This window comes from Dipodomys spectabilis, unplaced genomic scaffold, assembly GCF_019054845.1.
Source record: "Dipodomys spectabilis isolate Male_0828 unplaced genomic scaffold, ASM1905484v1 ptg000098l, whole genome shotgun sequence".
Taxonomy (NCBI): domain Eukaryota; kingdom Metazoa; phylum Chordata; class Mammalia; order Rodentia; family Heteromyidae; genus Dipodomys; species Dipodomys spectabilis.
Window position 1 is genome coordinate 9,049,374 of NW_024870775.1, and position 26,302 is coordinate 9,075,675.

A 26,302-nucleotide genomic window follows, 5' to 3' on the forward strand; every position below is an offset into this window, starting at 1 on the left:
GCAGAAAAAAGAGTTTATTGAGGGGAGGGGGTGATTATGTCAGTCTGAATGAGCTGGAGGAATGCCGAGAAAGGAAGGGAAAGGAAAGAAGGAGAAGGAAAACAGGGATAACTTCTGGGGAGCTTGGAGTTAATATAGGCAGAGGGCAGGCCACAATGGATGCAGACATGACCTCAGAGTCTGGGAACCTCCCATGGTCTGAAGGAGGCATGACCAGGGCAGTCCAGGATATGACCTCAGAGGTAACTGCCCCCAGGTAGGCTGGCCACCTAAGTAACACAAGTGCTCTGCAGAGACTTCTTGGGGAAGGACATGTGTGGTCCTACATGGAAAACAAAGGGGAAGAGGAAAGATTAGCATGGAAAAAAAGCAGCCCTTTTCCCAGGCAAACCTAACAGGCACATGTGTGTGAAGACAGCTGCATAGAAATCACAAGATACAAGTTGAGGGAATGGTACTGGAAATGATCTGCAATGGGAAAAATAGCCACTAAGCACCAGTAACTCGTGCCTGTAATCCTATCTACTGAGGAAGCAGAGATCTGAGGACTGAGGTTGGAAGTCAGTCTGTGAAGGAAAGTCTACGAGACCCTTATCTCCAATAAACCACCAGAAAACTGGAAGTAGGGTTGTGGCTCAACTGGTAGAGTGCTAGTCTTGTGCAAAAAAACTCAGGGACAACACCCAGGCCCTGAGCTCAAGCCCTAGCACCTGTACACACACACAACACACACACACACACACACACACACACACAATTAGTACAAGAACACCAGCATTATAATTGTCCTTTTAATATGGAGAGTACAGAGAGGTATTAAAAGGCTAAAAGCTCACAGTCCATTTTTCTAAACCCTCACAGGGCACTGGAGACTGAAGGACAGGAGGAGGCAAAATACTCATACAGCCAGGAAGAAATGGATTTGCCTAAATATCCAGGAGAAGAGGCCAGCACAGTTGAAATAAGCTATGACCATAGCTAGGAGGTACTGGTGGAGACAGAGGAAAAGAGATATCACACCTGGAGAAGAGGGACTTGGGGACAGAGGAAAGGGAAGCTGAGGCAGGGTTCTTTAATATGAATTAACAAGTTATTCTAATGCGCAAGTGAGCTGTCAAAAAAAAAAAAAAACAACCAAAGTAGTCAGGGTTACCTTGTCAAATAGAACAATTTTTAGTCCCAGATATTAAGACCTAGAAATTAGGACGATGTGGTCTTGGCACAAAGATAATGAATCAGTGAAACAGAATATAGAGATTCCAGAAACCAACAGGTACATGAGCAGTAAGCTGTCCTCAAAAGCCATAGTCAGTGCAGTGGGGAAAAGAATGCTCTTTATAACATATAATGTATAATATGTAGTGTATTATATATTATATATATAATAATAAATATTTATATGTAATATATAAATGTGTGTCAACCACACTTCCCAGTTGAAAAACCCAGTATAGAATGCACACAGGTACTGGGCCTTGAACTCAGGGCCTTGCAGTCTTGTTTGGGCCATCACTCAAGGCTGGTGCATTTGCATCACAGCTCCACATCTGGCTTTTGGCTGGCTAATTGGAGATAAGAGTCTCATGGACTTTCCTGCCCAAATTAGTTTTGAACCAGGATCCTCAGATCTCAGCCTCTGGAGTAGCTAGGATTACAGGTGTGAGCCACTGGTGCTGGACTAACTTTTCAGGACCACTTCTTAATAAGACACCATTAAGAAAGTAAATAGGGGAACCACTTTCTCTGCATAGGTGGAACCTGAGACTGGTAGAACCTGGGGATTGCTAAGACCATAGTAGAATGATAAACACCAATAATAGACTTCCTAATGAAAGAAAAAGCCCTGATTCATGGCACCTGCTAATTTCCATAGTGTAAATAATCCCACTGTGGCCAATTTGAAGTTGATCCTTCAGATTAAGAACTGACTCTTGGGAGGAAGTATGGGCCAGCTGTGGCACACCTCTGGCTGCCATAGTCACAGATAATGCCAACTTCTATGCTCTGGGGTGATGTCCTCGAGGCATTTCTGCAAACACACAGAGGAGCAGTCATCACTAGAGGGTTGTGAAAATGCTTGTGTTGAAAAAAGCAAGTAGGCTTGAAGTCTGACATTCTCTAGAAATCCTGAGAAAGGATAAAATCATAATTCCCATGAACACTAGTCTTTAGAGACCTACTCAGAAGCTGTACTTTATATCAGCCATTGCAAGAAGTACTTACGTACTTGATTGAGGAATTCTCAGAGTCTGGAGCTAGACAAGTGCTTTACCAACTGAGCAATGACCCCAGTCCTTTTGCGTTTAGGAGTTTCGTTTTATTTAAGCGGGAGAGGATTGGTTTTGTTTTCTGTTTTTTTAGACAGTATTTCTTGCTTTTACCCAGGTCAGTCTCAGACCATAATCTATTAACTCTCCAGCTGGGAACCACAAGTATGCATCGCCAAGACAGTTCAATTATTTTATTTCTAACGCTAGATTTTTTAGATATAGGAAATGAGTTTGGAAATCAATCAGAATCTGGAACATTTTTATGTTTGGGCTCATGATCCCTTGTCTTTGCAGAAAGGGATTTTCACCCCTTCCAGGAAGTATGTATGGAAGCCTATCTGGTCCCTTTGTCCTCTGCTCACTTGGGCTCCCCCTGCTGGTGAGTCTGGTAAAATCCATGCGGATCCCTGCCTAGCCCTGCCCCCCAGGGCAGCTTGTCCTTAGTCCTGGTTTTTTGGGTTTTTTTTCCCCTAGCAGAAGACAACGGTGGTTTCTCATTCCACCTGGGACTGTCAGTATGGGGAAACCCACCTGGCCCCAGGTCTAGTTACCTTTTCCAATCTGTTGTTCTGTTTTGGTTTTGGTTATACTGGGATCTGAGTCACAGAGTCTAAAATTGCTAGACAGGTGCTCTACCACATGAGCCACACCTTCAGCCTTTCTTTTTTTTTTTTTAATTTTATTTTATTGTAAAGCTACTATACAGAGGGTTACAGTTACATGAGTGAGGTAATGAGTACACTTCCTCTTGAACATTGTTACCCCCCTCCATTGTTTTCCCCCTACCATCCCCTCCCTCCCTCCCTTCCCCGAGGTTCTTTTTTTTTTTGATTGTGATTAAATGATTACATAATTTCAAAGTCACAAGTTCATTCTAACTTCCCTGGAGCAAATTGTCTACCACAGTCTGTAATATATAACAGTGTTCACATGCCTTCAGCCTTTCTTGCTTTAGTTATTTTGCAGATAGGGTTTGTGCTTTTTTTTCAGGGCTGTCCATAGACCATGATCTTTCTATCTCTGCCTCTGGTGTAGCTGGGATTACAGGCATGAACTACCATACCTGGCCCCAATCGATTATTGTGAAGATTCAACTGATGTTCTGTCTCTCAATGGCCTACAAAATGAGGAAAGGGAGGGAGGGAGTATCAACCACCTCCAAATACCTTCTCCCCTACATGTTACAACTGGTGCCCAAATCTGCAAGATGCAACTGCTAACCTTTCCCCCAAACCCCCTACCAACTTCCCAAGGAGCCATTGTCTGAGGATAGGCAGACTTTGCTAGAAAGGCCCTCCCACTGCTGAACCCTGGGAGCTAATGACATCCTCAAATATCACCACCCCCACCCCCACCACCCCCCAGTCAGAGTAGACAATCCCTAGCCAGAAAAAGGACTCCCCCTTTGGTTGAGATGGAGTCATCCAAGCACCTGCAGCTGTCCCAGAGGACAAATGTGGGTTCTTCTGCCTTCTGATGGCAGCATGCAGAACTGCATTGCAAGCACTCATTACTCCCAGAATGTCGGTGATCTGTCTGGAATCTGAGACACTGATCCATGGAAGTGCTTGTGGCTTTCCAGTATGATAAGGAGAACAGGAAAAGCTTCTGTGGAAAACAATTTGTGCTGTAGGGAAAACAAGGCATGTAGGGAGGCCACAAGAGAGGGGACACCTGAAAGCCAGAGTCAGGCTGCTCTATAAGATGGGAATTGGGAGATTTGAGAGTAGTCTTTGGGCTCTGGACAGGGACTAAACTCATGTGGCTGGGCTTTGTCACTGGTGACTTTCTGAGCTCCAGAACTGAGCTCCTCATTCCAGGGTCCTGCCTCTACCTTCCCGGCTCTAAGTGGTAGACTAGAGGTTCCAGTCCAACCAGGTAGAATTAGGAGCTTTTGCTGGTCACTGTCAGTAGCCTAGGCTCACCTAGCCTCAAACTCAAGAGTTTGGATTTGGCTCCTGGGCTCCTGTTTTGTTGATTCTGACCCTAAGGTTAAGACCAGGTTCTAGGATCAAGTTCTCTCTGGGACTGAGAGGACCTGGGAAGGAAGAGATGGGAACTAAGTGATGGTTTAGATTCAACACCATGGGAGATGCTGGGGTGGGCTAGTGTGGCATGTGCTTGATAAGGACAGTTCTCCACTACCGCCAATCCATCCTGAGGACATTCATCCATCAAGATTCCAAACTACCTCAGCAGTGTATGTGCTGAGTGAGAATTGAGTATCCCCAAAGCCACATGGGGAGTTCTTGTGATGGTTCTTCGTCCTCAGAACCTGTCCCCAGGATCCATGAGCACCCAGAAAGCAGAGCTGGGGAAAGTAGGATATCATACTCACCAATGCCAGAGATCAACCCCAAAGCAGACAAATTAAAGAGGAATTTGCAGAGTCAAGGACAATATCAAGGAGACCTCCTTTGCCACCCCCAAGCAAGGCTGCACTAGAGAAAAGTCCAGAGACCATGAAGGGTTGAGGCTAGGGCTGAAGGGGATGGCTGGTGCCCCTCCTCTGAGAAGCCTGGCCAGGAACCCACGGATACTGGAGATAACACACAGGTCAGAAGTGACTGCCTAGCAAGAAGTTCAAATCCCAGTAGGTGGGATAAGAGGTGTGTACTGCTGCACCCAGCCATTGGTTGAGATGGAGTCACATTAAGTTTATTCCTGAGCTGGACTCGAACCTTAGTTTCCCCAATCTCTGCATCTCAAGTAGCTAGGCTTTTTGCTGGTTCATTGGAAATAAGAGTCTCACAGATTTTCCTGCCCACACTGGCTTTGAATTATGAACTTCAGATCTCAGCTCCTGAGTAGCTAGGATTACAGGCATGAGCCACCAGTGCCCACCTTGATTGTGTCATTTTGATCTTTAATTTGGTTGACATAGTGTTTCCTATTTGTTGAGCCACAAATATTGAACTATCTTTGCATTCTGGCCATAAATCCCACTTGATGGTGCTATGGGATCTTTCCAACATACTGTTGAACATCATTTTTGAGCATTCATTGAGAATTTTGTGGGGTTTTTTGCATCTGTGTTCATCAGGAACATTGTCCTCTAGCTTTCCTTTCCTGTGGTGTCATTTTCTGGCTTACTGTTGGGATGGTGTTAGTCTAATAAAAAAGTTTGGAAGTGTTCCTCCTTATACTTTTGGGAAGACTATAAGAAAGCTCAGTCAGGGCTGGAAAGGTGGCTCAGTGGTAGAGCACATACCTTGCATGCCAGAGGCCCTGGGTTCGATTCCTTAGCACCACATAAGCAAAAAGAAAAAAGCCGGAAGTGGCGCTGTGGCTGAAGTGGTAGAGCGCTAGCCTTGAGCTGAAGAGCTGAGGAACAGCGCCCAGGCCCAGAGTTCAGGCCCCATGACCGGACCCAAAAAAAAAAAAAAAAAAAAAAGAAAGCTCAGTCGTAATTCCTTTTTGATTGGTATAATTTGCTGACAAAGCAATCGGGTTCTGGGATTCTCTCTGTTGTTGGAGGTTTTCAACTACTGAATCTTATTTTTGTTGATCCGTTCTGCTTTTCTATTTCTTCTAGATCCAATCTTGGCAGGTCATGTATAGCAATTTAACTACTTCTCCTAGGTTATCCAGCTTATTGGCATAAAATTATTTACAATGTACATCTGAAGTACTATGCTGAAATCTCTTGGTGTCATTAATACAAACTAAAAGAAAAAATAAACAAAATGAAGGACAGGAATATAAAATAGGCCTAGGCTCAGATGAGATGGTATCAGCAGGAGAAGGAGGACTAACAAAGATTTTGAAAGAGCATGAAAATGTTGATGTAGTTACAAGTATGAAAACAGAATAATGGAACTTGGTGACATTGTTTTAAGAAGAATGACGGGACTGGGCACTGGTGGCAAATACCTGTAATCCTAGCTACTCAAGAGCCTGAGATATGAAGATCACAGTTCAAAGTGAGCCCTATCAGGAAAGCTGTGAGACTTAGCTCCAATTAACTACCCAAAATGCCAGATGTGGAGCTGTTGACTCAAGTGGTAGAGCATTATCCTTGAGCAAAACAGCTCAGGGATAGTGCTCAGGGCCGTTGAAGTACCAGGACTGGGAAGAAGAAGAAAGAAAAAGAAGAAGGAAGGAGGAGGAGGAAGAGGAAGAGAAGGAGGAGAAAAAGGGGGGGGGGAGGAAGAGGAAAGAGTGTTAGCGGGAGAGGTTGATCAGGACACATTGTTCACTTGTATGGAAATATCACAATGTAACTTATACTACTAATATATGCTAATAAAGCTGTCCATAATAGTCCTTTGTGATCCTCTTCTAAGGCACCTGTTCTAACAGTCGTCTCCTCTTTTTTTTCCTTTTTTAAAAAATGATTATTATAAAGGTAATATACAGAGGGATTACAGTTACATAGGTCAAGTAATGAGTACATTTCTTTTTGGAGTGTCACCCCTTCTCTCATGTCCTCCTAGTATTTCCCTCCACACTTATGTAATTATTTTCAGCATAGTGTCTAATGAGTACTACTGCTGTCTCATTGTTCTATTTGTCCCTCCATTTCTGTGCCCCCTTACCTTCCCAAAGACAGATAAATGAACAAACAAGACAAAAGAAAAAAAAAAACAAACAGTAACAAAGAAAAAAAACTTCTTGGGGCTGGGAAGGTGGCTCAGTGGCAGAGCGCTTGCCTTGCATGCATGAGGCCCTGGGTTCGATTCCTCAGCACCACATAAGCAAAAAGAAAAAAGCCGGAAGTGGTGCTGTGTCTCAAGTGGTAGAGTGCTAGCCTTGAGCTGAAGAGCTGAGGGACAGCGCCCAGGCCCAGAGTTCAGGCCCCACGACCGGACACAAAAAAAAAAAAAAGAAGAAAGAAAAAGAAAACTTCTTGTTTCCAGTTTGTCTCCTCTTTTTACTTCTGACTTTGAGTCTTCTCTCATTATTCCTAGTTTATTGAGCTAAGGGTTTGTCACAGCCATTTGTCTTTTTAAAAACCCAACCGTAGGGGCTGGGAAGGTGGCTCAGTAGTAGAGCGCATGCCTTGCATGCCAGAGGCCCTGGGTTCAATTCCTCAGCACCACATAAGCAAAAAGAAAAAAGCCGGAAGTGGCGCTGTGGCTCAAGTGGTAGAGCGCTAGCCTTGAGCTGAAGAGCTGAGGGACAGCGCCCAGGCCCAGAGTTCAGGCCCCATGACCGGACCCAAAACAAACAAACAAACAAATAAAAACCCAACTGCTTTTTTTTTTGTTTTTAGTTTTTCCATTGTTTTTCTATTCCCTCTTCCTCTTTCCTCTTCTTCCTTCTCCTCCTCTTCCTCCTCTTCCTTCTTGTATTGAGGGTCAAACACTTGCCAGGCAGGTGCTCTATCACTTGAACCTTATCCCGAGTCCTTTTTGTGTTAGTTATTTTCAAGGCAAGGTCTTCCTTTATGCCTGCAATTCTCCTACTTGTGCTTCCTGCGTTGCTGAGGATGTCAGGAATGTGCCATTATATCCAACCATCATGCTGCCCCTATAGCCGGGCTAATAGGCATGTACCATTGCTCCTGTTTATTGAGATGGAGTCTTTCAAACTTTTCTGCCCAGGTTGGCCTCAAACCAAGATCTCCCAGCTGCTCAGAGTGTCAGTGCAAAAGAACTTCTGGCCTGTAATCCTAGGTTCTCAGAGGCTGAGATCTGAGGGATGAGGTTCAAAGCCAACTGGGCAGAAATGTCTATGAGACCTATCTCCAATCAACCAGGAAAAAAAACAAACAAACAGAAGTTTGTGCCAGCCCTGAGTGAAAAAGCCAAGCCAGAGGACTGGGAATGTGGCTTAGTGGTAGAGTGCTTGCCTAGCATGCCTGAAACCCTGGATTCGATTCATCAGAAAAAAGCCAGAAGTGGCGCTGTGGCTCAAGTGGTAGAGCACTAGCCTTGAGCACAGAGAGGCTGAGGGACAGATTCCAGGTCCTGAGTTCAAGTCCCAGCACTGCAAAAAAAAAAAAAAGCCAAATATGAGACCATGTTCAAGCCCCAATACTATCACATCAACACAAAACAAACAATATATATTAGTTAGAATTCCTTTTCAAGCAAGTCATGGATCTCCTTTGGGGTCAATAAGTGGAAACTTACTGTTTTCCTTAAGTGGAGTCATTAATCCTTGATTTCTGAGTTTCATGGTCTTATTCTAGGACTATGTAGTCAGGATTTCCAGATTTTATTGACTGACTTCCAAATGTAAAGACTTTGACCTGCAGGTTACCTGGCAGTGCTAACTGTGTATGTGTCAGGGAGGGGGGGGAGTGTCTTTTTGCTGTGGACTTAGGGGTGTGAGGGGATGAGGCGGTTATGGTAGCTTTGGCTTCTGGAAGATATGGTGGTGTAGACTCTCAGAGACTGCAGAAGCTGGAGTCCTAGTCAATGAAGTCTGTGGGTACTTTGGCCATGAAGGAAGTAGGGCTTGGTGGCTGTAGTGAGGGCTGGTTGGTGTGAGTGCTGTTAGGATCATCCTGCTCCCTTTTGCCCTGTGAAGGAATTTGTAGCTAAAGAGATCCCCTCATCCCTGAGCTCTGCAGGTCTTAGAAATCAGATGACATTGGAACAACATAAGTATTCTTCCTGTGCAATTTGATGACGTTATTCTCAGCTTTGGGGTTATATTGGAGCCATCATATTTAGACTCTCAAGCTCTCCTGGAGCTATTTCAGTCCATGGGTTGCTTCTTGATCATTGCTTTCTGGAGGGGTACAAAGGTCTAAAACTTCTTAATTTATCATCTAAGTGATATGACCCCAAGTCTGAAATCATCATTCTCTTGGCTACTCCATGGTTCAAATTTTGGAAAAATGGTGAATAAAGCAGCCACTGTTCTCTCCTTCCCCCAAGGAGATGCTGTCAAAGTGCTTTGGATAACTGAATCCCTGAGTTCAAATTTATCCTTGCTCTTACTACACAGTTTTGGTCTCACTCTAGGAAAATGGTATCCTCTCCTGGTCCTCTCCTCCCGTCCTCCTCCAGGATAGCACAGTTCTGATTTCCCCGTGTTCTCCACTCCTTGTCCCTCTACAGCCCTGACCTTCTGAGATAAGGAAGCTCCTCAGATGACACAATGCAGTATAGAGCTCACTAACAAGACCCTGGGGCTTAGACTCCAGCCAGACCCTTAAGTGGGCCCTGGGAAACCTATTAGCTAACTCTTTCCTTACTGAACAGAAGAATCCCGTCCTTATTGGGAAGGGAATCTGGAAACATCAAGGGAGACGAGAGTATAGATGTGGCGCAGTCATCCGGTCTTTTTCCTCAAAGCTTTCAGTAATTGACTCTGTGATTTTATTATATTTGTTCAGAAAGGGCTGATATTTACTCTGGACCTTGAAGGAGAAGTATACTAACAGGTGGGCAAAGTTGAGCATTTTGGTATTGGAGATGCATGCGGAAGGGTCAGGGAGAAAATGGGTGACTGCTGTATTGCTGGAGAGTAAACACGAGGCACACTGTAGCCAAGGGAGAGATCTCAGAACTTTGGAGGGTTCACATTATGGTGGATGGTTGGGACTTGAATTTCTAACCAGGATCTAAGGGACCTCCTGAATCCCGACTTGATCTCTTCTTCCACGAGGATTCACTTGTTAGAACTTGTTTTCCCTCCAGGGAAAATAATTGGCTTAGCCAGCCAATAATTAAGAGTTCAAAAAGGGGTGGTATTCAGGATATAGTAGTCCAGGGTTTAGATATATTCTTTAATAGTCCATACTCCAATGAGTGGAATAGTTTACATCTATAATCCTAGCTACTAAGGAGATTGTAGTTGGGAGGACAAGGGTTCAAGGTGAGCCTAGCTGAAAAATATTCACAAGGCCCCATTTCAACCAATAAAAAGCTGAATGTAATAATGCATGCCTTTCAACCCAGCTACACTGAAAGCATAAATAGAAGGACTGAAGTCCGGCCATCTGGGCAAAAGGGAAGAGTATTGTAGGGAATGGCTCAAGCGGTGAGCACCTACCTAGCAAGTACAAGGACCTGAGTTCAAGCCCACAACCACCAAAATAATATTCCATATTCTGGTCTCTTCCCTCCAAGGAGCAAGAGAAGACATGACTCTTTGTGGGTAGTAGGTGCTGGGGGTTGAAATCCCAAGTTGCTGGAAGAATTTAGCAACTGAAACCGATTTTGTAAGACAAGAGTCTAAGGTTCAGAAGCCAGAGTGGAAGATTTCTAATCTCTGTCTCTGTCTCTCTGGCTCTCTCTGGCTCTCTCTCTCTCTCTGGCTCTCTCTCTCTCTCTCTCTCATTCTCTCTCTCTCCCCTTCCCTCCGAGTCCTTCTGTTCTTCTGAGCCTCCCATCTCCATCCCGCCTCTGTAGCCCAGAGGCTAGAAGCTACCTGAGCTGGGAGTGCTTAGTTAAGTGCAGCAGGCCTCCAGCCATTATGTGTTTGTAGCTGCCTGTCAGCCGGCACACTTCTGCCCAAGCAGACTCTGCTGACTCCTCTCTTGGGTCTTTACCTCTTCATCTCTATGTGTGCTGTGGCATCCGCTTCTTTCTCCTTCATTCCCTTGTGCTTTTCCCCTCCTTAGGTTGAGACAGACAGTTAAGTCCAGAGGGGAGCAAGGTTCCCCCCCTTACAGTATACACATTGATATCTATCTTATCTGTAGACAGGTGTGATCTCTTTTATGGCTCTCCAGGTCTCAGCTCCTCATCTATAAATCAATGATAATGCCTATTACACAGTTGGGGTGTGTGTGTGTGTGTGTGTGTGTGTGTGTGGACTGGGGTTATCGATAAGGATTGGGGTTTGAATTCAGGGTTTCATGCTTGCTAAGTAGATGGTCTACCACTTGAGCTGCATCCCTAGCCTTTGTCTCCTTTAGTTATTAGTGAAATAGTGTCTCTCACATTTTTGACCAGAGCCAGTCTTAGACCACCCATGCCTCCCGTGCAGCTCAGATGATGCTCAGCTTATTTGTTGAGATGGAGTCTTGCTGACATTTTCCCTGGGCTGGCATCAAACTGTCATCTTTCCAATCTCTGCCTCCTGAGTCACTGGGATTATAGGCATGAGCCACTGTGCCAAGCATATATTAAATAATATGCCTGTAGGGTGCTGGAAATAACACTTGCACAGTGGGGAAAAAAAAGATGAGCAAACAAGAATAGTAGTGGAGTAATAGCAATGGCAGCAGTTGGAGCTGTTTCCATTCTGTCATGTTTGTAGGGAATGTGAGGACACTGGCAATGGTGGGCCAGAAGAGCCTGAACAAGGAGTTAGGGGATGGGTTGGGAATGGGAGACCAGGCTGGAGCTTTAAAGGATTTCATCTTGGCACAAGAGAGCAGCAGGTAAGGGGCTCCTGGTGTATTACAAACCTGTGCCCACCTATGCGCTCTCTCTCTCTCTCTCTCTCTCTCTCTCTCTCTCTCTCTCTCTCTCTCACACACACACACACACACCATAGTTTCCTCTTCTCTCTCTCCCACTGCATCTATGGATGCTATGGGTATCCATAGATTTCCAGCCATGGAAAGGATTTAGCACGTGGTAAACAGGAAGCAAAGAGAAAGGACTAAACACATTGTTTATATATTCTCCCACGATATTGTTTTTGAGGTTAAATAATCATATATCTACCAGATGTTTATATTTATATTATTGCATGTGTGTGTGCCAGTACTGGGGGCTCGAACTCAGAGCCTTGCACCTCACTTGGCTTTTTCACTCACAGCTGCCTGTCAGCCACAGCTTCACTGCCAGCTTTTTGCTTGTTACTTGGAGATAAGAGTTTCTCAGATTTGTCTGTTTGGGCCTGCTTTGAACAGTAATCCTCAGATTCAGCTTCCCGAGTAGCTAGGATTACAGGTGTGAATCACTGGCACCCAGCTAACCATATCTTTGAAAATGAATTAGAAAAGATTATACACTAAAAGAAGATACATATGTTTTTGTTGGTATTGGGGCTTGAACTTGGCCTCAGCACTGACCCTTAGCATTTTTTTTGCTCAAGGCCGGTGTTGTATCAGTTGAACCACAGCTTTTCTTCTGGCTTTTTTAGGCTGGTTAATAGGAGATAAGAGTCTCGTGGAGTTTCCTGCCTAGGCCAATCTCTGCCTCCTGAGTAGTTAGGATTATAGACATGAGCCACAGGGTGGGTGCTCAGCCTCATTATTCTATTTTCATGCATGCATTTGGATACCTTGTTTATTTACACATACACACACACACACACACACACACACACACACGCACAGAGGAAGGAGTTCTCATCTTGGTATTTGCTCATTTCTTAGTACGTCCTAACTGTAGAGCTCCTTCTGCACTCACTGGCCCACAGCCTGGGACTGAAGGACTGACAGCCATTAGTGAAGTGCTGGGACTCAGTGAAGTGCACGTGGACTCAGTTCTCCTGTTTGTTCCATCCATGTCACCGGCCTCCAAGAACAAAAGGTGGGTTCCTGCTGCCAGCACATGGGAACAACACTAGATTTAGGGGTGCTTTTAGGAACCACAGAGCCTGGAGCCTATATCAAAGTGAACAGATGAGAAATCTGAGACCCAAGGAAAAACAGGTGGGGGCTGGGAAGGTGGCTCAGTGGTAGAGCGCTTGCCTTGCATTCATGAGGCTCTGAGTTCAATTCCTCAGCACCACATAAGCAAAAACAAGAAAAGCCAGAAGTGGCGCTGTGGCTCAAGTGGTAGAGCGCTAGCCTTGAGCTGAAGAGCTGAGGGACAGCACCCAGGCCCAGGGTTCAGGTCCTACGACCAGACCCCCCTCCCCAAAAAAAAAGGAAAAACAGGTGATCTGGGCTATATCCTCTGCCACAGAAATAAAGCCCAAAACCTGATCCAGTCCCCGATTCCTCTGCTGCCTACAGCTGCTCCAGAGATAGATGAAGCAGACTGCATCCCAGGACACAGTACACTGCACACACGCACATGCAAGCACAAGTCCCTTCTAAAGTCCATTAGTAGCCTCAGCCATGTTATTTCTGCTTTTCTATTGCCTTGCCAACTTCCCATTCTATATAAAACTAGTGTCCTCACATTCCTTCATGCTCTCCTGAAACATCAAAAGACCATTTGAGCTTATTTTGTTCTGGTTTAGTTTTTGCAGTGCTAGCCATGCTAAGCATCAAAGCCAGCATTCTATCATCAAGTACATCTCCAGTACCCACTAAAATGTCTTTTTACATTTTCTGTATGCTAGCACTGGGATTTGAACTCTGGGTCTTGGGAGTTTTTTAATATTTTTTTAATTGTAAAAATACTGTACAGAGGGGTTACAATCACATGAGCAAGGTAATGAGTACATTTCTTATCAAGCATTGTTGCTTCTGGGGTCTTGGTTTTTTACTCCAGTAGTAGGCTAGTACTCTACCACTTGAGCCACAGCTCCACTTCCAGCTTTTGGGCAGTTAATTAGAGATAAGAATCTCATACTCACAAGACACTATGTCGGAAATGAACTTTACAACTTGGCGGGGGAGGGGATTTGGCGAGGAGGGAAAGTGGGAGAAAATGAAGGAGGGAACAACACTATTCGACAAGGAATATACTCATTACCTTACTTATGTAACTAACCCCTCTGTACATCACCTCTTTAATAAAATAAAATAAAATTTTAAAAAAAGACATCACATCTGACATCTAACAGACAGGAAAAAAAAAAAAAAGAATCTCAGCCAGGCGTTGGTGGCTTACGCCTGTAATCCTAACTACTTAGGAGGCTGAGATCTGAGGATCGTGGTTCAAAGCCAGCCCAGGCAGGAAAAATCCGTGAGACTCTTTATCTCCAATAAACCACTCACAAAACTGAAAGTGGTGTTGTGGCTCAAGTGGTAGAGCCCTAGCCTTGAGCTAAAGTGCTGAGGGACAGCGCCCAGCCCCAGAGTTCAAGCCCCACAACCAACAACAACAAAAGAATCTCATGGACTCATACCTAGGCTAGCTTTGAACCTTGGTCCTCAAGTATCAGCCTCCTGAGTATCTAGGATTACAGGCATGAGCTACAAGCACCCAGTTATCTTTTATTTATTTTAAGAAACAGTGGATAGTTTGTGTGTATGTGTGTGTGTGTGTGTGTGTGTGTGGTGTGTGTGTGTGTGTGTGTGTGTGTGTGTGTTGTTACTGGGGTTTGAGTAAAGAGTAATAGTCCTCACACTACCACTAGGCATTTTCTCTCACAGCTGATGTTCTACCACTTGAGCCATGCCTACAGTCTGGCATTTTGCTGGTTAATTGGAAACAGTCTTGAAGACTTATCTGCCATTACTGCCCTTGAACCATGATCCTTAGATTACAGACATGATCCACCAGTGCCTGGTTTGGAAACTTCAATTCTGGTCATGCCACAGAAGAGCAGACCTGGAAGACACACAGCCTATCTGCTCCTCTCTCCTTCCTCAAGAGATGGAGCATGTAGATGCAGTTCTCTCTTAGTGGATGCTGAAGGTTCTCAGTGCAGGGGCTGATGTTCAAACTCTACACAAGGACCTTCATGTGCTGCAAGCTTCCTGGGAGGAGAGGAACCATAGCCAAACATCGGGAAATGGTCCTGGTGGGGGTAGGATCTCCCCTAAACCTGCTCTGAGGGTCTCATGGGCTGGATGGCAGGTGAAATACTTTGATGGAGGCAATGACCCAACCTCGCCAGGTGAGGCTGGCTCCCTTCCTCCCTCCCTCCCATACCTCTTCCTCTCTTTCCTCCCCTCCTTCCTTCCCTTCTCACCTTCCCTCCTTCCCTCCTTGCCTTCCCTCCTTGCCCTCCCTCCCTCCTTCCCTCCTTCCCTCCCTCCCTTCCTCCCTCCCTTCCTTCCTTCCTTCCTTCCTTTCTTCCTTCCTTTTTCCCTCCCTCCCTACTTTCTTTCCCTCAGTACTGAGGCTCAAGCCCAGGACTTTGAGCTTCCTGGACAGGCACTCTAGTGCTGAACCACGCCCCTAGCCCTTTTTGGTTTTAATTCTTTTCTTGGATAGGGTGCTATGTTTTTGTCCTTGAACCAGAGAAAGATCAAAGCCCAGGCAAGCTGGTGTATAAAGTGAGACTACTTTGAAAATAACCAATGTGAAAAAGAGCTGGAGGCATAATTCAAGAGGTAAAGCACATATATGCCTAGAAAGTTCAATGTCCTGAGTTCAATACCAGTCCTACCAAAAATGAAAGGGTGGAGCAGGGGACTTTTCAAGCTGAGTGTAATGGCACATACCTATGTTCCCAGGTACCAAGAGGCAGAGGAAGGAGGATCAAAATCTGAGGCTTGTCCAAGGATTAAAACGTAAGATCCAATGCAAAAAGAAAAAGACAACTTTAAAAGGGGCTGGAGGTGTGGTTCAGCAGTAGAGTGCCTAATTTGGAAGCTCAAGGTGGTTTGCAAACAATGAAGACAAATATCTTTGATTCCAGGAGACTGAGTTTCGTGGCCTTACGGTAAAACTGTGGAATCAGAAGGTGACACCACGCCTGCCTGGGGGGACAGGATTCTTTACACAGGAAGTGGTAATCAGAGCACCACATTGGAGAGAATGAAGAGAATGTTTCCAGGTAGATAATGTGGTGACTGCAGAGAATTCCAGGAAACAGGAACAGCATGTGCAAAGATAAGGTGCCTAGGAAAAGGGCATCCCAACTACTTAAAGATAATAATGATGATGATGATGATATTTTTAAAAAAGAAAGAAAAGAGCATCCCTCATTCCCAGTGGGGTTGTGGTACATTGAGGAAGCCAAAGGTATTTGTCTTTATTTTATTTTATTATTATTATTATTATTTTTGTCAGTCGTGGGGCTTGAACTCGGCTTGGGCGCTGTCTTTGTGCTCTTCAGCTCAAGGTGAGCACTCTACTACTTGAGCCACAGCACCACTTCTGGTTTTCTAGCAGTTTATTGGAGATAAGAGTCTCACGGACTTTCCTGCCTGGGCTGGCTTTGAACCACGATCCTCAGATCTCAGCCTCCTGAGTAGCTAGGATTACAGGCGTGAGCCATGGGCGCCCGGCTAGGTACTTGGCTTTCTGAGCCTGGCTTCTTCACTTATAATGTTCTTTGGTTATATCCATGTTGTCACAAATGACTGGAGCTCATTTTTGTTTAAAAATTTTATTGTAAAGATGTTGTACAGAGGGGTTACAGTCACATAAGTAATGAGTACATCTTGTTGAGCATTGTTACCCCCTCCTTTGTTGTTCTCCCACTATCCTTCCCCCACACACACGAGCTCATCCTTTTTTATGGCTATATAGTGTTCCACTGCATACACAGATCACATTGCCTTTATCCACTCATCAGTTGATGGACACTTAAGGTTGTTTCCATTCATTGGCTCTTATAAACAGTACTGTAATGAACATGGTAGTATGTCTCTTCACCATGATTTCATTTCTATTTTGGTAGGACTGTAGTTTGAACTCAGTAGGCAGGCACTCTACCACTTGAGCCACTCCTTCAGCCCTTTTTGCTTTTAGTTTTGTTTTTCAGATAGGATCTTGTGTTAACTTGATTTGGACTGACTTGGACTATGGTTGAACTGCTTCTGCCTCCTAAACAGCTGGGAATACAGGCATGTGTTGCCACCCAAGCCCTGATTTTATTCTTTTGGAAATACACTATAGATAACATATTAGTTCTGCCTATAATAGCAAAAGAGGAGAATGGAATGAAAGAAAACTTTGAAGGACCCCAATTCGGATGCTGAACAATGTGGACTAATCTTGATAGCCAACAGGAAATAGTTTTGTGAAAAGCTGTCCTTGGGAAAAAAGGTCAATGTAGTTGGTGGCTTGAAAAACAGAAGAGTCAAATATGGTTATAAATGCCTATAATTTCAGTGGCACTGTAGCTCAAGTGGTAGAGCGCTCACCTTGAGTTGAAGAGCTGAGGGACAACGCCCAGGCCCAGAGTTCAAGCCCCACGACTGACAAAAAAAAAAAACTATAAATGCCTATAATTCCATCCCTTGGGAGGCTGAAGCCAGAGGATTGTAAACTCAAGGCCAGCCTTGCTACAGAGTATAACCCCTTCTCTCTCTCTTTTTTCCTCCAAGATGGGTACTCAAATTCAGTATCTGACACTTGCTTTTGCTCATTGGCTGGCACTCTATGACCTGAGCCACTCCTCCAATCCCAAGGGTTGGTTATTTCTTTCTTCTTCTTCTTCTTCTTTCTTTTTTTTTTTTTTTTAAATGAAACACCTTCTCACAAAAAGAAAAATGATTAGAAAGAGACTGAGTAAGAAGCAGAGGGCTGGGGTTTATACCTACACACCTAACTACTCAGGAAGCTGAGATCTGAGGATCTCAATTTGAAGCCCAGACAGACAAGTCCAAGAGAGTCTCATCTCCAATTAACCAGCAAAAAGGGCTGGAGGTGTGGCTCAAGTGGTAGAACATCATCCTTTAGCAAAAGAAAAAGAAAACTAAAAGAGAGCATCCTGACCCTGAGTTCAAACCCCAGTACTGGCACCAAAAGAGAGTGGGGTGGGGAGAACGAAAGAGAACAAAATATCAAAGATCGATTAAACAAAGCAGCCTAGGGAAGGTGAGGAGGGAGACTGATCTATTTGCACAGAGCTGAGAAGTGTGTGTGTCTTCCTGAAGGGACAACAGGGGCAGAGGGAGGCGGGCAGACTTTTGTGAACAGAAGAGTCTTGCTCTATTCTATATGTGCCACTTCATCTTCATGATTTTATCTGCAGGAATGCCCAGCGCTCTCTCTAAGAACCTGCTGACTCTATGTGGCAGTCATCGAGAAGAAACCTGAACCTCTCCAGCTATCTTCCCACCCTAGGAAGGTCCCTGGTCCTCAGAGCGAAGAGTTGGAAAGAGGATGCCTGCCTCCTTGGGTATGGATCGTGGGGGACTGAAAAAGGATAGAAGCAGGTCAAGTATAGAGGCGTATACTTGTAACCCCAGCTACTCAAGAGGTAGAAATTGTGAGGATTGTGTTTTAAGGCTAGCTCAGGCAGAAAGTTGTTGAGACCACCCCCATCCCAACCAATAAAAGCTGTGCAGGGTAGCATGTGCCTGTCATCCCAGCTACACAGGATGTGTAAATAGGAGGATCACTTTCCAAGCAAAAAACATGAAAGTCTATCTAACAAAAAATAATAATAACTGAAACAACTCGGGCTGAGGGCATAGTTCAGCTGGTAGAGTGAGGCCCTGAGTTCAAATCCCAGTACCAAAAATAAAAGAAAAAAGAAAGCTCAAGAAGAAAAACCAGCCAGGTACTGGTAGCTCACGCTTATAATCCTAGCTACCCAGGAGGCTGAGATCTGAGGATCACATTTCAAAGCCAGCCCAGGCAGGAAAATCTGTGAGACTCTTATCTCCAATTAACCAGGAGAAAACGGGAAGTGGCACTGTGGCTCAAGTGGCAGAGCACTCACCTTGAGCTGAAGAGTTCAGGGACAGTGCCTAGGCCCAGAGTTCAAGCCCCAAAACTGACACACACAAAAAAAGAAAAGAAGAAAACCCAGGGATACTGAAGAACCCAGGTCTGAAGCAGAATGGAGTTCCTAGAAGCACACATGACCAGCAGGAAGGGTAGATAGTGGTAGCGAGTCAATTCCTAGAAGACTTTGGAACTTTCTCCTGAAGGGACTCCAAGCCCCTGGAGGGGAGGGGGCGGCGGTGCATAGATAAGCATGTAGAAAGCCAGACAAAGACTTCAGATGGCTGATGTCATGTTCTAGGGCCCCAAGGTGGGGGGGGGGGGGCGGTAATACCGTGTTGCCTCTCTTCTAGGCCCCAACACAAGCTACTGGCCTGAGTCTAACTGGACATCCCCACAGGAGTTTGTTATCTTGGGCTTCTCTGGGTGGCCACAGGGCCTTCGTTTGCTGCTCTTTGCCCTCCTGCTGCCACTCTACCTGGCCACCCTGGCAGGGAACCTGCTCATCCTGGGCCTAGCCCTGGCAGAGCCCAGCCTCCACACACCCATGTACTTCTTCCTGGCCGCACTGTCCACAGTGGAGGTGGCTTACACCCTGGTCCTCACCCCACGAATGCTGGCTGGCTTCCTCCTGCCTCCAGGAGGCCAGGCCGTGTCTCCCTCCACTTGCGCTGCCCAGATGGGCCTTTTTGTAGCTCTGGGAGGTTCTGAGTGCCTATTGCTGGCAGCCATGGCCTTGGACCGCTACCTGGCCATCTGCCACCCACTCTATTATCCCCAGCTCATGACCACAGGACTCTGCTGGGGCCTCCTGGCCTCCTGCTGCGTGGGTGGCTCTGTGTTAGCCTTAGGTCTCACCACTGCCATATTCCGGCTGCCCTTCTGCCGAGGTGGTCTTGTCAACCATGTCTTCTGTGACCTCCCCGCGGTGCTGGTGCTGGCCTGTGGGAACCGAGAGCTGCAAGAGCACGTGCTCCTGGCCGCCTGCCTGCTGCTGCTGGTGCTCCCGCTCATCCTCATCCTGATGTCCTATACCAGAGTGCTGGTGGTGATCCTGGGAGTAGGGGACACAGCTGGACGCCGCAAAGCCTTCAACACAGTAGCGTCCCACCTTACCGTGGCCGTCCTCCACTACGGCTGCGCCACGGCCATGTATGCCAGACCCCTAAGGAGCCGCTCCTTGGAGGAGGACAAATTGGTGTCGCTCATCTACATCAACCTCACACCACTGCTCTACCCAGCCATCTACACGCTTCGCAATCGGGACATTCAGGGCGCCCTGCAACGGGTAGTTGGCCATAGGATGGGCCAAGACACAGATCTCACCTAACTTGGGTTGCCAGGCAATGGACGCCATGAAGTTGCCCCCTTCAGATGGATGTTGCGAAGCCATCCAGGGCTCCCCAAACCTGCAGGAGGTAAATTGACTGTGGCACACACACCTCGAAATCAGACTCCAGCCCTGCCCAGCTTCTATAGATACTCCGAGTAGATAGTCCCTTCCTTCCTTCCTTCTTTCCTTTCTTCTTTCTTTCTTCCCTACCTCCCTTTCTTCCTTCTTCCCTTCTTTCCTTTCCTCCCTTCCTTTTCCCTTCCTCCCTTCTTTCCTTCTTCCTCCCTCTCTTTATTTTTCTTCCTACCTCCTCTTTCTCTCTTTTCTTTCTTTTTTCCTGCCTTCTTTCCTCCCCTTTCTCCCCCTCCTTCATTCTCTTCCTCATTCTCTACCCCCCCTTTCCCTCTCCCTCCCTCTCTTTCTTCTTTCCGTTTCCCCTCCCCAGTTCTTCCTTCATGTAGTACTGAACACTGAACTCAGGGCCTCATGCCTGCTAGGCAAGCACTCTACCACTTAATCCAGGCCCCAAACCCCCCAGAGCTTTTGCTCTGAGTTTATTTTCCAGCTTAAGGTCTCATAAGAACTCTGCCCCAGCTGGCTTTGAACAGAGATCTACTTAAGAAGCTGGGACCATAGGTGTGTCCCACCATCCTCACCTTGTTTGTTTTTTTTTTGTCGGTCATGGGGCTTGAACTCTGGGCCTGGGCGCTGTCCCTCAGCTCTTCAGCTCAAGGCGAGCGCTCTACCACTTGAGCTACAGCGCCACTTCCGGTTTTCTGGTGGTTTATTGGAGATAGGAGTCTCACGGCCTCTCCTGCCCGGGCTGGCTTTGAACCGTGATCCTCAGATCTCAGCCTCCTGAGTAGCTAGGATTACAGGCGTGAGCCACCAGCGCCCGGCTCCTCACCTTGTTTTTAAGATAGAGTCTCATTAACTTTTGCCTAGACTGGACTCAAACAATGATTCTTCTGTCTCTGTTCCCCAAGTAGAGGCAGGGTTATATAGTCTTGAGCCACCCTTGCCTAGCATTCTTTTTGGATACAAATGGCCACAGTTAGAGACTAGATAAACAGCCTGTTATTTACACAATGGAATTCTATGTGCTAACAGAAAAGAATGAACTAGGATATTAGCTTCTTCCCACCAAAACCAAGTAAAGACAACATGGATATCACATGAAGGTCTAAGAAGAAGTAACCAGACTATAAATACCATGGTGTTCCCTCTAGACAAAGGACAATGACAAACTGATCAATGGTGTCTGATGGTTGGTGTCCTAAAAGTGGTTGGCTGGGTTAATGACTCTGGTAGGCCCAGCACAGGGGAGACTGCCTGGGTGTTGGTCTGGGTGGTAATTCTAGAGCCATGTTGACATACAAAACTTGATCAAGATGCACACTGAATATCTGGGTTCCTCATAATGTGTAAAATAAACTACAGCTTATTCCAGCTACTTCTAAGACACAGTAAGACTACACATATTCTCATAGCCTCGGCCCCAGTTTCAGTGTCCCTTCTCTTTCCTCCTGGGTAAACCCCTGTGTGATTCAAAGATCCACCAAAGTACCTTTTCCTCTGTGAAGCCTTCCTTCCCCTTCCTCCTCTGCAAGGGGAATCTGAAATCCCAAAAATGTGAAAGTCTACTCTCTGCCCCCCACCAAGGTAACAGACACCTGAATTCCCCCAAGCAAGCCATCCTTGCTGAACCAGGGCCCTTGCCCTACAGCTTCCTGGAACCAGGCATGCACAAAGTACTTCAGGCCAGAACCACAAACATGCAAAACTCCATCCCAAAATGCTGTACCTTCCAGCCACCCACCTTTACCCAGGACCCTACTTAAGTCCCTTCACCCCTGGCCCCCCAGCATACCTCAGGTCACTACAGTGTCCATCTTCAATTTTCCATTAAAGTTGATCTGGTCTGTTGAGGTTGGTGTCTCTGCCTGCTTTCAGTCTTCTTGTCCTTTCAAATTTACCCTTTTACCTAACACTCCCTAATGACACCTAAAATGAATTGTAGCATCTGCCCCAGTTCCTCACCACCAGCACCTTTAATATCTATCTATCTGTCTGTCTGTCTGTCTGTCTGTCTGTCTGTCTGTCTGTCTGTCTGCCGGTCTGGCTGCCGGTCTGTCTATCTATCTATTTCCATTCCTGGAGCTTGAGCTCTGGGCCTGGGTGCTGTCCCTGAGCCTTTGTGCTCAAGAATAATGCTCTGCCATAGCTCCACTTCTGGGTTGTTTTTTTTTTTTTTTTGTAGTTTAGTGGAAATAAGAGTCTCACCAACTTTCCTGCTTTGAACCATGATCCTCAGATCTCAGCCTCCTGAGTAGCTAGAATTACAGATGTGAACTGCCAGCACTTGGCTCAGCTTTTGTGTTCGTGTGTGTGTGTGTGTGTGTGTGTGTGTGTGTGTGTGTGTGTGTGATTGGATTGAACCCAGCGCCACGTGTGTCCTCCAGTGCAGGATGAGGCGGGAGGTCTGGAAGAAGGCTTTCCCACATTCATTAGCCTTATGGCTTGTCCCCTGTTGCATTCTCCAGTGCAGGAAGAGGTGGGACTTCTGGAAGAAGACTTTACCACATTACTGTACCTATATGGCTTCTCTGCTCTCCAGTGTAGGATAAGGTGAGAAGGCTTTCCCACACTCACCACACATGGAGTGCTTCTCATCCATGTGGATGTGGTGATATTCCACGAAACAGGACTTATGCAAGATGCTTTTCCCACACTCTGAACAACTGCCAGGCTTCTCCCCAGCAAGTACCAGCTCAAGCCCAGATACCATATCTGCAATAGATTTCCCTCTCATGTAACTGTCCTCTTTATGGGAGTTAAAGCAAGATAGATTAGGAAAAGTGAGACTCGGTGGTAAATTGCAGCCAGAAACTCCAGAATAAACAAGGTATTTGAAAACATAGATGCACTCTTTATCTCAAGGATTAGCACCTGTTTGGTGGCAGGATGCATTCCTTCCTGAGAGAAATGCCCAAGCATTAAACAGAGTCACGGAACAGGAACGGAAAGAATAAAACCAACTCTCCCTTTGAGAGCACCTGCCCTCCCTTAGAGTGTGCTTTTTGCCTTTGTGCTTGTCTGCTTGGTCACTTACTCAAGATCTGCCAAATTTTCTTACAATTATAACTTGTTTGGAAATTCTTATTTTGTGATTGAAGTCAAGGACCCTAAATGGAGAGTCTCTACTTCTAAAGTGAAACTTCACAAACCCTCATCTGGACCCAGTGACAGAGTGAGTCTTCCTCCTAACTCCTCTTCCCTGAATATTGCCCCTACAGGAACTGTCACCTCTGTACACCCAGTAACAGACAATGAATTCTGATCTGCACGAGATTTTCCCACACTGGGGACATTTGTGAGGTTTCTCAGCACCACTGGGTCCCCACTCAACAATCATAGCTACCAGCATTTTGACTTAAAGTTCTTCTGCACTTGGGACACTCCCAAGGGATTAGTGTGGAAGATGGAATCTCAAGCTTAAAGTAGAGAAGTAAGTTCCAATGGATATCACACTCAAATCACCTTCTGACAAGGTAGGCATTGGTAGTGAACTCTACACTCAGCTTCAAACTCTATCTACTTAAACCACGTGTGTGGTCCGGCTGCATGGGTGGAGTAAGGAATATGGTCAGAGATTTGTATTCCAAATATTTCCATTTACTGAGCACTTTGTTGGTTAGTTTTTTTTCTCATCTGCAACTTGCCCACCATATTTGTCTCAATGTTTCTGACCTTTCTGACCCCTGTCTACTTGGGTATCAACTTGCCAAACTTCCAGAAAAAAGTAGTTCAGATTTTTACATCTTTCTAGTGTTGTATCATAGATTTATTTCAGAAATGTTTTGAGGGAGGATTTATTTGGAGATTTCAAGTTCATTTGCCCAGACTGAAAATACAAACTGTGCATGGTGCCTTACACCTATAATACCATCTACATAGCAGGTAGAGATTGGGAAGATCATGGTTCAAAGACAATCCAACTAAGTCATATCCCAACAAACAAGATAGGTATAGTGATTGACACCTGTGGTCACAGCTACTAGGAATGAGACATAGGTAGTAAGATCATGGTCCTGGGCCAGCCCTGGGTAAAAATGTGAGACCTGATCCAAAAAAATAGCTAACGCCAGAAAGAGCTGGAGGTGTACAGCTCAGCAACAACTAGCAAGTGAAAGCTGTGAGCTTAAAGTCCCAGTACCACCAAAATTAAAAAGCCCTCCTCACTTCTCTCTCATCTACAAACAGGAGATGATGATCATGTACTAGCAGAACAAGGTAGGCATTGGCAGTAAACTCTACACTCAGCTTCAGACTCTCTCCACATAAACCACATGTGGGCCTGCTGCATGAGTAGAGTAAGGTATGTGGTCAGAGAGATTTGTATTCCAAATCTTTCCATTCACTGAGTACTTTGTTGGTTAAGTTTTTTCCCATTTGCAACTTGCCCACCACGTTTGTCTCAATGTTTCTGATCCCTGTCTACTTAAGTATCAACTTGCCAAACTTCTAGAAAAAATAATAGTTCAAAATTATTGAACTATAAGCAACCTGCTAAAGGCAGAACATTCCTAAGCAGATACTTGGTACGACAGGAGGAGTCAGAAAATCTGGGAGGAAGCCGGGCGCTGGTGGCTCACGCCTGTAATCCTAGCTACTCAGGAGGCTGAGATCTGAGGATCTCGGTTCAAAGCCAGCCCAGGCAGGAGAGACCGTGAGACTCCTATCTCCAATAAACCACCAGAAAACCGGAAGTGGCGCTGTAGCTCAAGTGGTAGAGCGCTCGCCTTGAGCTGAAGAGCTGAGGGACAGCGCTCAGGCCCAGAGTTCAAACCCCACTACCGACAAAAAAAAAAAAGAAAATCTGGGAGGAGCCATGGAATCCGGAATTATCATCTGGAATGTAAATGAGCCCTTCTGAACCAAACTTTTCCCTTCTACCCTGAAAACCTTTACTGAGCTTTGATTTGGATTGGATGGATTATATATTTACTATAATCAACAGAAGTTTGTCAACTATACCAGAATGCAGTCAAGGGAATAGCCAAGCAATTTGATGCTACCAGCTGCATGGCCTGGAAGAACAAGCTAGCATTAGACATGATACTGGTGAAAAGTAGGGGTAGGAGAGGTCTATGTGATGATTTGGGTGCGATGTTGTACCTTTATACCCAACACTACCACTCCCCACAAAACTATAACTAAGGGGCTGGGAAGATGGCTCAGTGGTAGAGCGCTTGCCTTGCATGCCTGAGGCCCTGGGTTTGATTCCTCAGCACCACATACGCAAAAAGAAAAAAGCCGGAAGTGGCGCTGTGGCTCAAGTGGTAGAGCGCTAGCCTTGAGCTGAAGAGCTGAGGGACAGCGCCCAGGCCCAGAGTTCAGGCCCCACGACCGGGCCCCCAAAAAAAAAAAAAAAAAAGACTATAACTAAGACACTGCAAGGCTTGATCACTTTGGCCAATGAGTTGGCCAAAAATTCAGGGATTGATGATCCCTTAACCAACCTTATAGAACAGTGGTTACGGAGGTGGAAAGGACACCTAGCCTCTATGGTGACCTCACCAGTCTGATAATCATGGATTCTAACAACCAGATGTTGCCTAATCCCAGGTCTTGTCCAATGGCTCATAGAAACTGCCTTATTAAATAGTCACCCCCACCCTATAGCAATAACGCCTTCCTCCTAGAGGACGACCCCCACCCCCCACCCCAGCACCAAAGCCAGCTACTCCTCACGGAATTTTAAGGAAAGAATGGGGATGTGTAAAGAAGAGGGGGGAATTGTGAGAGAAAGTAATCTTTTCTGCCATTTTGTACTTATCTTTTCTGTTTGCTCCTTGCGGTTAGGGACTTTTCACTTATGGGTTTTTGTTTTTCCAACTTCCTTGCACTGTTAACTGTCAGTTGGGCGATCTGGAGCCTTCCCTGCCCAAAATAAAAGTGAGCCTTTGCCTCTGCCAATGAAATTAAAGGAGAATGGACCCTCCCCTCCCCCAGTAGGGAACCTTTGATTGATGGTCAGAGCACTTTCCATAGAAACCAAGCGGACCACCCTCCCAGTGTGCCTACTGACAGTGCATAGAACGGTTATGCACCCCTCTACCCAGAAGTAAATAGCCTTGAGATCTCCTTGGCCTCTCCAGTGTTGACTTCCCAACCATAGCAACACACTGCCAACATAGAGACCTGGGAGTAAGAACATGAGTGTGATTGCCGGCGTCCAGCAGTTCCGTGCAGCCGAATGAGGTACGAATTTGCAGGACGGTCCCTAAACTTAATGTCGCATAGACTTTTGGGAAATAGAGTTCTTGTGGTGGTTCTGAGCCTCGCAGGCAACCTCGAATGCTAACTTCCGG

At 45.8% G+C, this 26,302-nt stretch overlaps 1 protein-coding gene across 1 annotated transcript in view; it reads left to right on the plus strand.

Moving 5' to 3' along the window:
- Positions 1–19,925, plus strand: part of LOC122113681 (olfactory receptor 10AC1-like) — a 40,099-nt gene extending 20,174 nt beyond the window's left edge. The window contains exon 2 of the mRNA XM_042686744.1: positions 18,949–19,925. Coding sequence (XP_042542678.1) covers positions 18,949–19,925 — 977 coding nt within the window. The remainder of the gene's footprint in view (positions 1–18,948) is intronic.
- The last annotated feature ends 6,377 nt before the right edge of the window (positions 19,926–26,302 follow it).